The following is a 12,500-nucleotide window of genomic DNA, read 5'->3' as shown; positions in this document are numbered from 1 at the left end:
CAGATAGATAGCGATGCTAACAGCGTGCCAAAACTCACCTCAGGATTCAGGCTGTGGGCGGCGTCCCCGTGCACCGCGCCGCTCCTCCTCGCCAGCCACCTCGCTGCTAAGTCTTTACCCTGCCTCTTAGCCAAGTCCAGCGGCGTGAGGTCATCACCGGCCCCCGTACTGGGCGCCGCATCCTTATCCAGCAGGTACCTGACCACGTCCAGACGCCCTGCCTTAACAGCCCAGTGCAGGGGTGTCAGGCCATCGCCGTCCATTGCGTAAAGAGGCCAGCCAGCCCCCTCCAGGGCCTTCAGCACAGCCTCGTGGCCATAAAAGCTGGCGAGGTGCACCGGGGTGTGTCCGTCGGCGGCCTGCAGCAGCTCGGGGGTGGGCGGCGTGACCGGGATGAGGGTAGACACACACTCAGCTTCACCATCTACTGCAGCCCAGTGGAGGGCCGTCCATCCTGTGTGTGGGAAGAGGGAGAGACGGACAGTTTTCAGTGCTCGGCAGTGACCATTACGTCACCAGACAGTGCCCTAGTGCCGCCGTGTGACACACTGCACGGCAGCCACAACGGAGGCTGTTGTGAATACTGCTGATCCTGGATACGTGAGGCAGAGAGGCCTGTTGTTGCGGCAATAACGAGTGTGGCGGGAGGAGAGGGAGAGGGAGGAGGCGAGGGAAGGAGGGGAGAGGAAGGAAGGGAGGAAAGGAATTTAATGATAGCGGGAGTGAGTGAGAGGAAAGAGTGGAGGGATGGAAGCATGGAAACATGGAAATGCAGGCAACAAAAAGCCTATAGGCTCATTACGTGGTTGCCCGCTTTGGTGATTTATTCTGCTCGACAGCCACTTGGGGCCTGGGGAGCAGATGAAAGAACCTCGACATTGAGGAGCAGATACAAGAACATAGAAATACACGGAGACTGGGAGAGGACGAGTGGCCTACACATGGCAGCCCCAGAATCCCCCCCAATACTCACGGTGGGTGAGGTGTAGTCTCAGGGGCACAGGTAGAGGCTTGATCCTCGTTTTGCCGGCGGTACTAGGCACGGCACCAGTAACCTGTCACCTTACTGCACCCACACCTCACTCCACCTATCATGCGGACATTAACTGTTGCTGTACTCTATTGTTGACCTACGCTACTTGTAATGAGAGGGATGAAGGAGGGAAGGTAGTGTAGGTAGAGTTATGAGGGGTGGGAGGGGAAGGATAAGGGGGAGGCGAGCGATAGGGAGGAGGGAAGGGAGAATAAGGACTGCAGGGAGAAGAGGGAAGGGAAGGATATGGATGGGAGTGAGAGGAGATGAGGGAGAGGAAGGAACACAAAGAACACAAAGAAAGAACAAACAACAGCAGACCTGCTGGTCCTTACGAGGCTGTTTGTGACAAGCTACACTAACTATCTAATCAAAGGTGGAAGATGAAGGACAACAAAGGCGAAGGCTCCTCCCCACCCCCCCATCCCTCCAGCCAAAGCTGGCAGGAAAGGAAAAAGAACCATGCAGCATGGAAAAACTACATGGAATTTATGTAGGAAAGAGGAAAGAACTACCATTACTGCTACCACTAACCGGGCGATAAAAACGGACAAGGACACCAGTATTCGAAAGAACTTAACGTTATTACGACAATGAGTAATATCTTAGTTGCTGGTTGAATTCAAAATACTTGTCCAATCTATTCTTGAAGGCCGTAACTGTTGTACTATCAACGACATCACAGGGTAGAGAGTTCCAAACATTAACAACTCGATTGAAGAAGAAGTGTTTAGCTTCGTGCGACGAGAATCTTTTACCACTTATCTTCAAATTGTGATTTCTTCTTGTTCTATTTGATCGATCAATTGTAAAGTAATCTTCCGCATTAATATCACTGAATCCTTTAAACATTTTAAACACTTCTATCAGATCGCCTCGCATTCTTCGTTTTGATAGGCTGAATAAATTTACTTCTTTAAGCCTTTGTTCATATGATAAATTTCTCAACCTAGGAATCATCTTTGTTACTCTTCGTTGAACCCGTTCCAACTTTTCTATGTCTTTTCTGTAATAGGGAGACCAAAACTGTACACAGTACTCTAGACGGGGTCGAACCAACGAATTATACAGTTTTAACATTACTTTTTCCGATTTATTATTAAAGACTCGTCCGATGAAGCCAACCAATTGGTTTGCAGTTTTAACTACCTATGAACAGTGCTGACCGGGCTTTAAATCGCTTGATATAGTGATTCCAAGATCCTTTTCTTTACTTACTGCAGAAAGTTGTTGGCCATTCATTACGTACCGAACGCGATTGTTATTTTTTCCGATGTGCAACACTTTACATTTGTCAACGTTAAATTTCATTTGCCATTGATTGGCCCAACGTGCAAGTCGATCTAGATCTGATTGTAAAGCTTCTTCGTCGAGTGTCGCAGTCACTTAACTAGCAATTTTTGTGTCATCAGCAAATTTTGATACTTTGCAAGTGAGCCCATCATCGATATCATTAACATAAATCAAGAAGAGCACGGGGCCAAGCACTAATCCTTGAGGTACGCCGCTTCTGCCATCGTGCCAGTTAGATGTAACACCGTTTAGAACTACTATTTGTTTCCGCTCAGAGAGCCAGTCCACAAGCCAATTGTGAATGTTACCCGAGATACCGTGCGCCAATAGTTTGCTGAGCAATCGTTGGTGGGGGACCTTATCAAATGCCTTTTGAAAATCCAGATATATGATATCTACTGATCTGCTTTCATCGAACACCTCAAAAATATAATGAAAAAAATCAAGTAAGCTAGTCAAACACGAACGTTTACTACGGAAGCCATGTTGCAAATTATTTATTATATTATTTTCTTCGAAGAATTTCACCATATTGTCGCGAATGATAGTCTCCATTAACTTAAAAACAATCGATGTCTGGCTAATTGGTCGATAGTTTCCTGGATGAGACTTTTCCTTCTTTTTGAAAATTGGTGTGACACTTGCAAGTTTCCAATCCGACGGAACTTTTCCAGCTGTTAAAGATTTATTGAATATGATGGAGAGCGGTTTACAAATTTGATGTTTGATTTCTTTTAAGACCCAAGGGGTAGTTTTGTCTGGACAAGGAGCTTTGCCTACTTTAATCTTTTCAATTGTGCGTAAAATGTTACTTTCTACGATGAGCACGCCACTTAACATCTTTTCGGTCCTTCTAGCCTCCGGCGGTTGAAGTGCTAAACAATCTTCGTCGGTAAATACGGATGCGAAAAAGTTATTTAGGATTGTAGCCATTTCATTTTCACCGTTCGTGTGGTTACCATTATCATTAGCAAGCGGTCCGATACCACAAGTGAGTGACTTTATTATTTACATAGCTAAAAAAATCTTTATGATTAGATTTACTTGTTTCCGCTATATATTCTTCAAGACTTTTCTTGCTTCGATTTTTGAATTTCTTGGTTTCGCGGCGAATTCTGTCCAACTCTAGTTTGTCAGCCTCACTCTAAGTTGATATGTATTTACTGTATACGCGTTTTTTTAAGAGATACCATTTGGATTTCTTCTTAAAAGCTAAACCTTTTCTTTACTAGGAGTTACTTCGCTTTCTTTCATATTGATGCTGGAAAAGGAGAAGGAGAAGGGAGGAGAGGAAAGAGGAGGAGGGAGAGAGAAGGAGGGAGGGGAGGAGGAAGAAGAAGAAGGAAGGGAGGAGAAGAAGGGGAGGGAGGAGGAAGGAGGAGGAAGGAAAAGAGGGGAGGAAGGAGAAGGAGAGAGGGGAGGGAGGAAGGAGAGAAGAAGAGAGGGGAGGAGTGGAGGGAGAAGGAAGGGAGGGAGAGGAAGGAAAAGAGGGAGGGAGAGGAAAGAGAAGGAGGGAGGGACGGAAGGAGAAGGAAGGAGGGAGGGAGAGGAAGGAGAAGGAGGGGAGAGAAGTATATGGAGGAGAGTGGAGAGGAGGGAGAGGAAGCAGAAGGAGGGGAGGAAGAGGAAGGAGAAGGAGTGGACTTAGAGGAAGTATATGGAGGGGAGTGAGAGGAGAGGAGGGAGAGGAAGCAGAAGGAGGGGAGGAGGAGGAAGGAGAAGGAGTGGACTTAGAGGAAGTATATGGAGGAGAGTGAGAGGAGAGGAGGGAGAGGAAGCAGAAGGAGGGGAGGAAGAGGAAGGAGAAGGAGTGGACTTAGAGGAAGTATATGGAGGGGAGTGAGAGGAGAGGAGGGAGAGGAAGGAGAAGGAAAGGAGGGAGAAAAGTATATCTAGAGGAGTGAGAGGAGAGGAAGGAGAGGAAGGTCGAGTGGAGGAAAGGAAGACACAAAAATCATCACCTCAACCACTATACAATAAACACCACCACCACCACCTCTTCTCGCAAAACACACGTACTACAACATACGACATGGTAATATCCAGTAACAAAGCCACACATAACGCAATAATAAACCCTCGGCCACATACCACTTCAGACCATCTTTTGCATAATCATTACGTTAACAAGCAAAGCCATCACTAACTCAATCCCTCCAACATTTGGTATGAGAAAGGCAAATTGGGAAAAACTAAAAGAGGAAGTGGAATAAAAAAAAAAAACGAAAGAAATAGAGGATCATATTATCAAGGAAACAATAGATAACAAAATGGAACAATGGCATAAGGTAATAGAAAAAGGAACGGCCAACAATATAACAATGAAAAGAAAAATCATATCGCAGAAACAAATACCAAGTCCAAGTTTAAGACACCTCCAACACCAGTTCCAACAATTGCATCCACAAGAAGAAGTACAAGGTTGGAATATAGTACAATATAATCGATACAAAACACTAACAACAGAAATACAGAAAGAAAGCGAAAACATCAGAGACAAAAACTACACCCAGTCACTAACAAAACTAACAAAAAGTTATCACGATCCTCAAAAATTTTGGAACCAGGTCAATAAACTTGAAGCAAACAAAACACCAGTAAAACAACATCTCATCAAAAACAACCGTAAACTAACAGAAGACGAAGAGAAAGGAGAAACGTTCCGGGAAATTAAAATTACTCCCGAGGAAAACGCTCAATATGACACAGAACAACAAAGAGAAGTCGAAGAATACCTACAAATAAATGAAGAAACACGCAGCACACATAATATATCAAATATAGGCAGACCCCAAGGCACACAGCACACAGACACGCTTATCTCACAAACAGAAATACAAAGCCCCGTAAAATACCTCAAAAATGATACTCCGGGAGAAACTAAAATCAACAAATCAGTACTGAAAAATCTACCAGAAAACGCACTAATAAAGCTCTAATGGCTATTCAACCACACCCTCTCTATGGGATATTTCCCAAGAAATTCAAAACTGCAGTCGTCAAACCAATACCCAAACCTAACACAGACCACACCAACCCAATAAACCACAGACCAATTTCTTTATTAGAAGTCACTGGCTAAATCATGGAAAAAATCATGAACACGAGACAATTTTTAGAAGAAAATAATATATTAAATAAAACTCAGCATGGCTTCAGAAACAAACGAGGAACAGATACAGCACTCACCACTGTACACGAGACACTAGCACATCACACAGCACAGAAAAAACAATGTTACATAATGCTAAGAGATGTTTCAAAAGCTTTCGACAAAGCTTGGCATGATGGCCTGCAATATAAAATAGCCCATTTAAATCTCCCAGATACCACCACCAAATTCTTAAACAACTTCATCATACACAGACGCGCAAAGATAGAAATCGGGAATTACACGGGTCCCCCCCTCAAACTAACAGCGGGAGTTCCACACGGGAGCGCAATTTCGCGAACATTATACACCATCTATACAAACGACTTACCACACCAGCGATTGATTGCATTAACCCTATCCGATGCGACGTTTTCAAATTTTCGCGCCTGTAACACCAAGCATCGTACTCATTTATCTGAACAACGATAACGCTCATGAACACTAAATACTGGTACCGAATCAATAGTGTAAACCAATAATGAATAAAAAATGAAAAGAAACGAAAGGAAAATATAAAGAATATAAGGTATATATATATATATATATATATATATATATATATATATATATATATATATATATATATATATAAATATATATATATATATATATATATATATATATATATATATATATATATATATATATATATATATATATATATATATATATATATATATATATCTTCCCTCCCTCCTCCCTCTGTCGCTTGTCACAGGCTTGGAGGAAGAATGGAGACATCTCCACTCGCAAAACTAATATCGTAAACACGCATGATCAATGTACCTCGCTGTTAATTTTATTCATCTTCTTCCCACTCTTCCTCTTCTTCCTCTTATTTTTCTTCTTCCTCTTCTTCTTCTTCCTCTTCCTTTTCTTCTTCCTTTTCTTCTTCCTATTCTTCTTCTTCCTCTTCTTCTTCTTCTTCCTCCTCTTCTTTTCCTTCCTCCTATTCTTCTTCTTCTTCCTCCTATTCTTCTTTTTCTCTTCTTCTTCTTCTTCTTCTTCTTCTTCTTCTTCTTCATCTTCTTCTTCTTCTTCTTCTTTTTCTTCTTCCTAAGTTTCCTCTTCTTCTTCTTCTTCTTCTTCTTCTTCTTCTTCTTCTTCTTCTTCTTCTTCTTCTTCCACTCTTCATCTTCCTCTTCTTCTTCCTCTTCTTCTCGCTTTTCTTCTTCTTCTTCCTCTTCTTTTTTTCTTTCTTTTTTTTCTTTTTTTTCCTTCTTCTTCTTCTTCGTCTTCTTCTTGTTCTTGTTCTTCTTCTTCTTCTTCTTCTTCTTCTTCTTCTTCCTCCTCTTCTTCTTCTTCCTCCTCTTCTTCTTTTCCTCTTCTTTTTCTTCCCTTCTTCGTCCTTCTCTTCTACTTCTACTTCTTCTTCTTCCTCTTTTTCTTCCTCTTGTTGTTGTTGTTGTCACTGGTGGTGGTGGTGGTGGTAACAGTGGTGATGGTGGTGGTGGTTGTGGTGATGGTGGTGGTGGTGGTGGTGGTGATGACTGATGATGGTGGTGGTGGTGGTGTTGGTGTTGGTGATGGAAACATGGAAACGCAGGCAACAGAAAGCCTATTGGCTCATTACGAGGTTGCCCGCTTTGGTGATTTAATCTGCTCGACAGCCTGGGGCCTGGGGAGCAGATGAAAGCACCTCGACATTGAGGAGCAGATGAAAGCACCTCGATATTGAGGAGCAGATGAAAGCAACTCAATATTCAGTTTACTCCAGACGCAGCGAAGTGACGGTCGATTCTATATTTGAAGGAGTTGATAGTATTCGCATTTACTACTTCTGAAGGAAGATTGTTCCAGTGACGGATGACTCGGTTTGAAAAGAAACTCCTTCCGATGTCTGTGTTACATCGACTAGACTGAATGGGTAAACCGTTATTTCTAGTTCTTAGGTTGGTTTGCAATTCAAAGAAATTGGAGTAATCGACGTTATTGATTTTTTTCAGATACTTGAAGACTTGAATCATATCTCCTCGTAGGCGTCTTTTCTCTAATGTAAAGAGATTGAGTCGCTTGAGTCGTTCCTCGTACGGTTGAGCCCTTAAGGTTGGTATCATTTTCGTGGCGCGTCGCTGAATCCTTTCCAGTAAATCAATGTCCTTTCTGTAATTAGGAGACCAGAACTGTACTGCATACTCGAGGTGCGGTCTTACCATGGAATTATAAAAGGATAGCATCACGTCTGGCGTTTTACACTCGAAGTTCCTTGCTATGAACCCGAGCATAGTGTTGGCTTTGTTGTATGCTTTTTTACAGTGATTCGCGTGTTTCAGGTCACTGCTGATAGTGACTCCAAGATCCGTTTCCTGCTGCATCGCTTGCAGATGTCTCACATTCATGATTTATGTGTGGTTACTATTTCTGGACCCAATGTGCATGACTTTGCATTTGTCAACATTAAAGGACATTTGCCATTTTTCCGACCATTTGATAATGTGATTGAGGTCTTTCTGAATGATTTCGCAGTCGGTCTTTGTGAGGGCCTTTCTCCCCACCTTAGTGTCATCAGCAAATTTCGATATTGTGGATCTCAGTCCTGATTCGAGGTCGTTGATATATATGATGAAGAGAATGGGTCCCAGCACTGACCCTTGAGGCACTCCACTAGTGACTGGAAGCCAATCGGAAGGCTGTCCGTTGAGTAGTACTCGTTGTTTTCTGTCGGTGAGCCAATCTCTTATCCACGCGATCAGATTGGCTCCAATGCCCGCCGAGTGCAGTTTCTTAAGGAGTCGCTCGTGCGGTACCTTGTCGAAGGCTTTCTGAAAGTCCAGGTATATAACATCACTGGGGATGTGGGCATCCCAGTTCTTATATATACCTTGGAAGAAGTCTAATAAATTCGTTAGGCAGGAGCGCTTGTTTCTGAAGCCATGCTGGGTGTCGGAGATTACATTATTGTCTTCTAGAAACTTAACAAGTTTGTCTCTAATAATCTTTTCGAGTATTTTTTCTGCCACTGATGTCAAACTTATGGGCCTGCAGTTTAATGCTACGCTTTTGTCTCCTTTTTTGAAAATTGGTGTTACGTTCGCCATCTTCCAGTCTTCCGGGACCTTTTTCAATTGAACAGACTGGTTGAATATGTTAGTGAGTGGCTGAAGTATTTGTTGTTTAAGCTCTTTTAATAACCGCGGGGACAAACCGTCAGGTCATGTTGACTTGTTCGTGTCGAGTTTATCCAAATACTCTTTCACTTCTTGGTCGCATATTGAGTCAATTTTCAGGGGCGTGATTCCCCTCGGCGGGTCAGGGCTCTCGGGCATGGTTTAGATGTTATCGACTGTGAATACGGATGCGAAGTTACTGTTGAGGATTCTGGCCATCTGTTTACTGTCCTGAGTTGCAGCTCCAGTCTCGTCTGTCAGGGGACCAATATTGGATTTTACTTTCTTTTTCGATCTGATGTATGTGAAGAATTTTTTTGAGTTTGTCTTGATGTCACGCGCTATTTGTTTTTCGTAGTTGCGTTTACTACTCCAAATAAGGGTGCGACAAGCTCTGAGGCTGTTGTGGTACTGAGTACGGGCTTCGGCCGTGTCATTCTCTTTCATTAGGTTATAATTCCTTTTTTTTAAGTTTACCGCCCTTTTTATTTCTCTGGTCATCCACGGTGGATCTACAGTACCATTTACTCGCCTGGGTTTCGTCGGCACTGTAGCCTTTTCTACTCCCAAAAGCTTATCTTTGAAGTTGTTCCACACGTTGTCGATTGTATTGTCGGTTAGGTGAAGTTGGTCCCAGGTCGCAGAGGGAAGCAGCTCACGGGCTAGGTTGAAATTTGTTTTTTTGTAGTCTGGTATCACTGACGGATTGTTTACGAGTTTGTGACTTATGTTGACATTGAAACGGATTAAGTGGTGATCGCAACCGTTAATTTTTTCACCAACTTCACAGTCGCGAATGAGGTCGGGGTCGCCTACTAATACCAGATCCAGCAGATTGTTTTCTCTTGTTGGTTGAGTTACAACTTGAGTGAGGAACGAATCCTCCACCATTTCTATAAGCCTGTTACCCTCTTGATCTCCAGTCAATTGTCCCCAGTCAATGTTAGGGCAATTAAAGTCCCCAATTATTATTGCTTCTTTATTTTGTGTTAAAGAGTGAAGCTCTTCGTACAGGGCAGTGTCATCGGCTGCCTGTTGTTTTGGAGGCCTGTATACGGTCGCAAGTGTTAGTTTCTTATTATTCGCAGTTATTTCCACATAGACGGAGTCGTAGTTCTCTGCGTCCTGTTTGTCTATTTTTATGGCAGGGAACGTACTTTTTACGTAGAAAATTACTCCTCCTTTCTTGTGCATTCGATTTTTTGGGAAGCTTTCGTACCCGGGAAATGACAGTTCAGATACTAGATGTGCAGAGTTGGCCCAAGTCTCTGTGATGGCTACCACATCTGGGTTCTCAGTTGCAATATATGCCCTAAGTTCGTCCTTTTTGGGTAATAGACTGCGTACATTTGTGTACAAAATGGAAATGTGACTACTGGTTTGGCCGCGTCGTGTTGAATGAGTTCGCTTGTCGGAGGCGTCGTTGGTTACACAGTTTCTTGCAAGCCGCATCGACGCCACGGTTCGGTTGATCAAGGGTTGCCTTTGCCTTGCCCTCGCCTCCAGTTTTTTGAATAGCTTTTCGAGAAGCTTTCAACTGCATCGTTCAGGAGCCTTCCTAGCCGCGCCGAACCAACCTAGTGGTGATGGTGATGATGGTGATGATGGTGGTGATAGTGGTGGTGGTGGTGGTGATGGTGATGATGGTGGTGGTGGTGGTGGTGATGATGATAGTGGTGAAGGTGATGATGGTGGTGGTGTTTGTGGTGGTGGTGGTGATGGTCGTGGTGGTGGTGGTGGTGGCAGTGGTGGTGATGGTGGTGGTGGTGTTGGTGTTGGTGATAGTGGTGATGGTGATGGTGGTGGTGGTGATGGTGGTGGCGGTGGTGGTGGTGGTGGTGAAGGTGATGGTGGTGATGGTGGTGGTGGTGGTGGTGGTGGTGATGGTGGTGGTGGTGGTGGTGGTGAAGGTGATGGTGGTGGTGGTGGTGGTGATGGTGGTGATGGTGATGGTGGTGGTGGTGGTGGTGATGATGGTGATTATGGTGGTGATAGTGGGTGTGGTGGTGGGGATGACGATAGTGGAATGTTCAAAAGGAAGAGGAAAAAGTTAATAAGTTGTCTATATTTTGCTTTGTCATTATTTTCGTTCACACGGATAAAAGTCAGGCTGAAATTTGTCCCTTGAAATGTTACATTTTTTTTATTATTATCTCCTTATTACTTCCTGCTGCAGGAGAGAGAGAGAGAGAGAGAGAGAGAGAGAGAGAGAGAGAGAGAGAGAGAGAGAGAGAGAGAGAGAGAGAGAGAGAGAGAGAGAGAGAGAGAGAGAGAGAGAGAGAGAGAGAGAGAGAGAGAGAGAGAGAGAGAGAGAGAGAGAGAGAGAGTGTGCTGCCACCCCCTCTCCCTCCATCTCATGCGAGTATTTTTTTCATTATTACTATTTCACTTTCCTTTTCGTTCTGAATTCACAAAATAATCCATACGTTTTACCTCCCTCCCTCCTTCCCCTGTACGTTTCTCTCCCTCGCGCTTGTTTCCCTGTTTCCTGGGCTCCAGAAGAGGGGGTAGGGAAGGATAGGAAGGGGGTAGGGAGGAAGGAAGGAGAAAAGGAAGGAAGTGACGCCGGCTGCTGCCGCCGATACACGCTGGAACGCATACACACACACACACGAACGCACGCTACAACGACGACTAGTTCATTGTAGTTACCACAGCCAGTTTGTTTGTTGGTCTGTTTAGTATAAACAAATGTAATACTGTACGAGACACAGTTACTACCTCATGGTAGGAACAAAATAAGTATTGTATGTACCAAACTTCATTCAAGACGAGGCTACGAGCTTTTGTCGCCGGCCGCCGCCGTTGACACGCTAGAACGCATGCATTTTTTTTTTTTTTTTTACAACAAAGGAGGCAGCTCAAGGGCACACAAAAAAAGAAAACAATAATAAAAAAAAAGCCCGTTACTCGCTGCTCCTAAAAAAGAAACAAAAGATGTGGCCGAAAGCAAGATCAAATACGGGAGGAGAAGTGTCCTGACACCCTTCTCTTGAAAGAGTTCAAGTCTTAGGCAGGAGGAAATACAGATGAAGGAGTTTACCAGCGTGAGGGATGAAAGAGTGAAGATGCTGGTTAACTCTTGCATAAGGGGTTTGGACAGTATAGGGATGAGCATGAGTAGAAAGTCGAGTGCAGCGGGGCCGGGAGAGGGGGGGAGACATGCAGTTAGCATGAAGAAGCAGGAATAGAACCAATAAACTACACTTTTCACACACAAGCCGACAAAATCTTCACCAAAACGAGAGCACTTCAGGATCACCATTTTACGAACCTCAAAACATTCATGGTTTAGGAGACAAACAAATATCCTAGACAGAGGAACACCTGAAAACAAATACGCAACATAACGCCAGGAAAAAAATATACTCAAATCCAAGACCAAAGCCATATACGTCAGTAGCTACACACCTAGATAGATAGAAAACATGTACAAAGCAAGGCGGACAGCCCGCCACCTTTTATCTCTCCTACTTCCTTCCAATTTCCTCCAGCTTTATCCTACCCTATCCCCCCTTCTTTCTCTCTTTTAACTATCCAAACATCCAACCCAAGCCAAACCACCTTATCCACCATACCACCACCACCACCACCTTAAAAATCACCATCATACCACCACCACCCTAAAATCACCACCTTACTATCATCACCACCACCAACAACAACAACATCACCACCACCCTAAAAATCACCACCTTACCACCAACACCAACAACAACAACAACAACAACAACATCACAACCACCTTAAAAATCACCACCGTAACCACCATCACCTTAAAAATCACTACCCTACCACCACCACCAACAACAACAAAAACAACATCACCACCACCTTAAAAATCACCACCATACCACCACCACCAACAACAACAACAACATCACCACCAAGCTAAAAATCACCACCCTACCAC

At 43.8% G+C, this 12,500-nt stretch overlaps 1 protein-coding gene across 1 annotated transcript in view; it reads right to left on the bottom strand.

Moving 5' to 3' along the window:
- LOC126993196 (ankyrin-3-like) overlaps window positions 1–12,500 on the bottom strand; it is a 62,128-nt gene that overhangs the window by 9,931 nt on the left and 39,697 nt on the right. The window contains exon 2 of the mRNA XM_050852057.1: window positions 39–454. Within this exon, the coding sequence (XP_050708014.1) occupies window positions 39–454 (416 nt within the window). The remainder of the gene's footprint in view (window positions 1–38; window positions 455–12,500) is intronic.

Source organism: Eriocheir sinensis, unplaced genomic scaffold, assembly GCF_024679095.1.
Source record: "Eriocheir sinensis breed Jianghai 21 unplaced genomic scaffold, ASM2467909v1 Scaffold581, whole genome shotgun sequence".
Classification (NCBI taxonomy): Eukaryota; Metazoa; Arthropoda; class Malacostraca; order Decapoda; family Varunidae; genus Eriocheir; species Eriocheir sinensis.
Note: the sequence above shows the minus strand (reverse complement) of the source record. Positions and strands in the feature narration are given on the sequence as shown.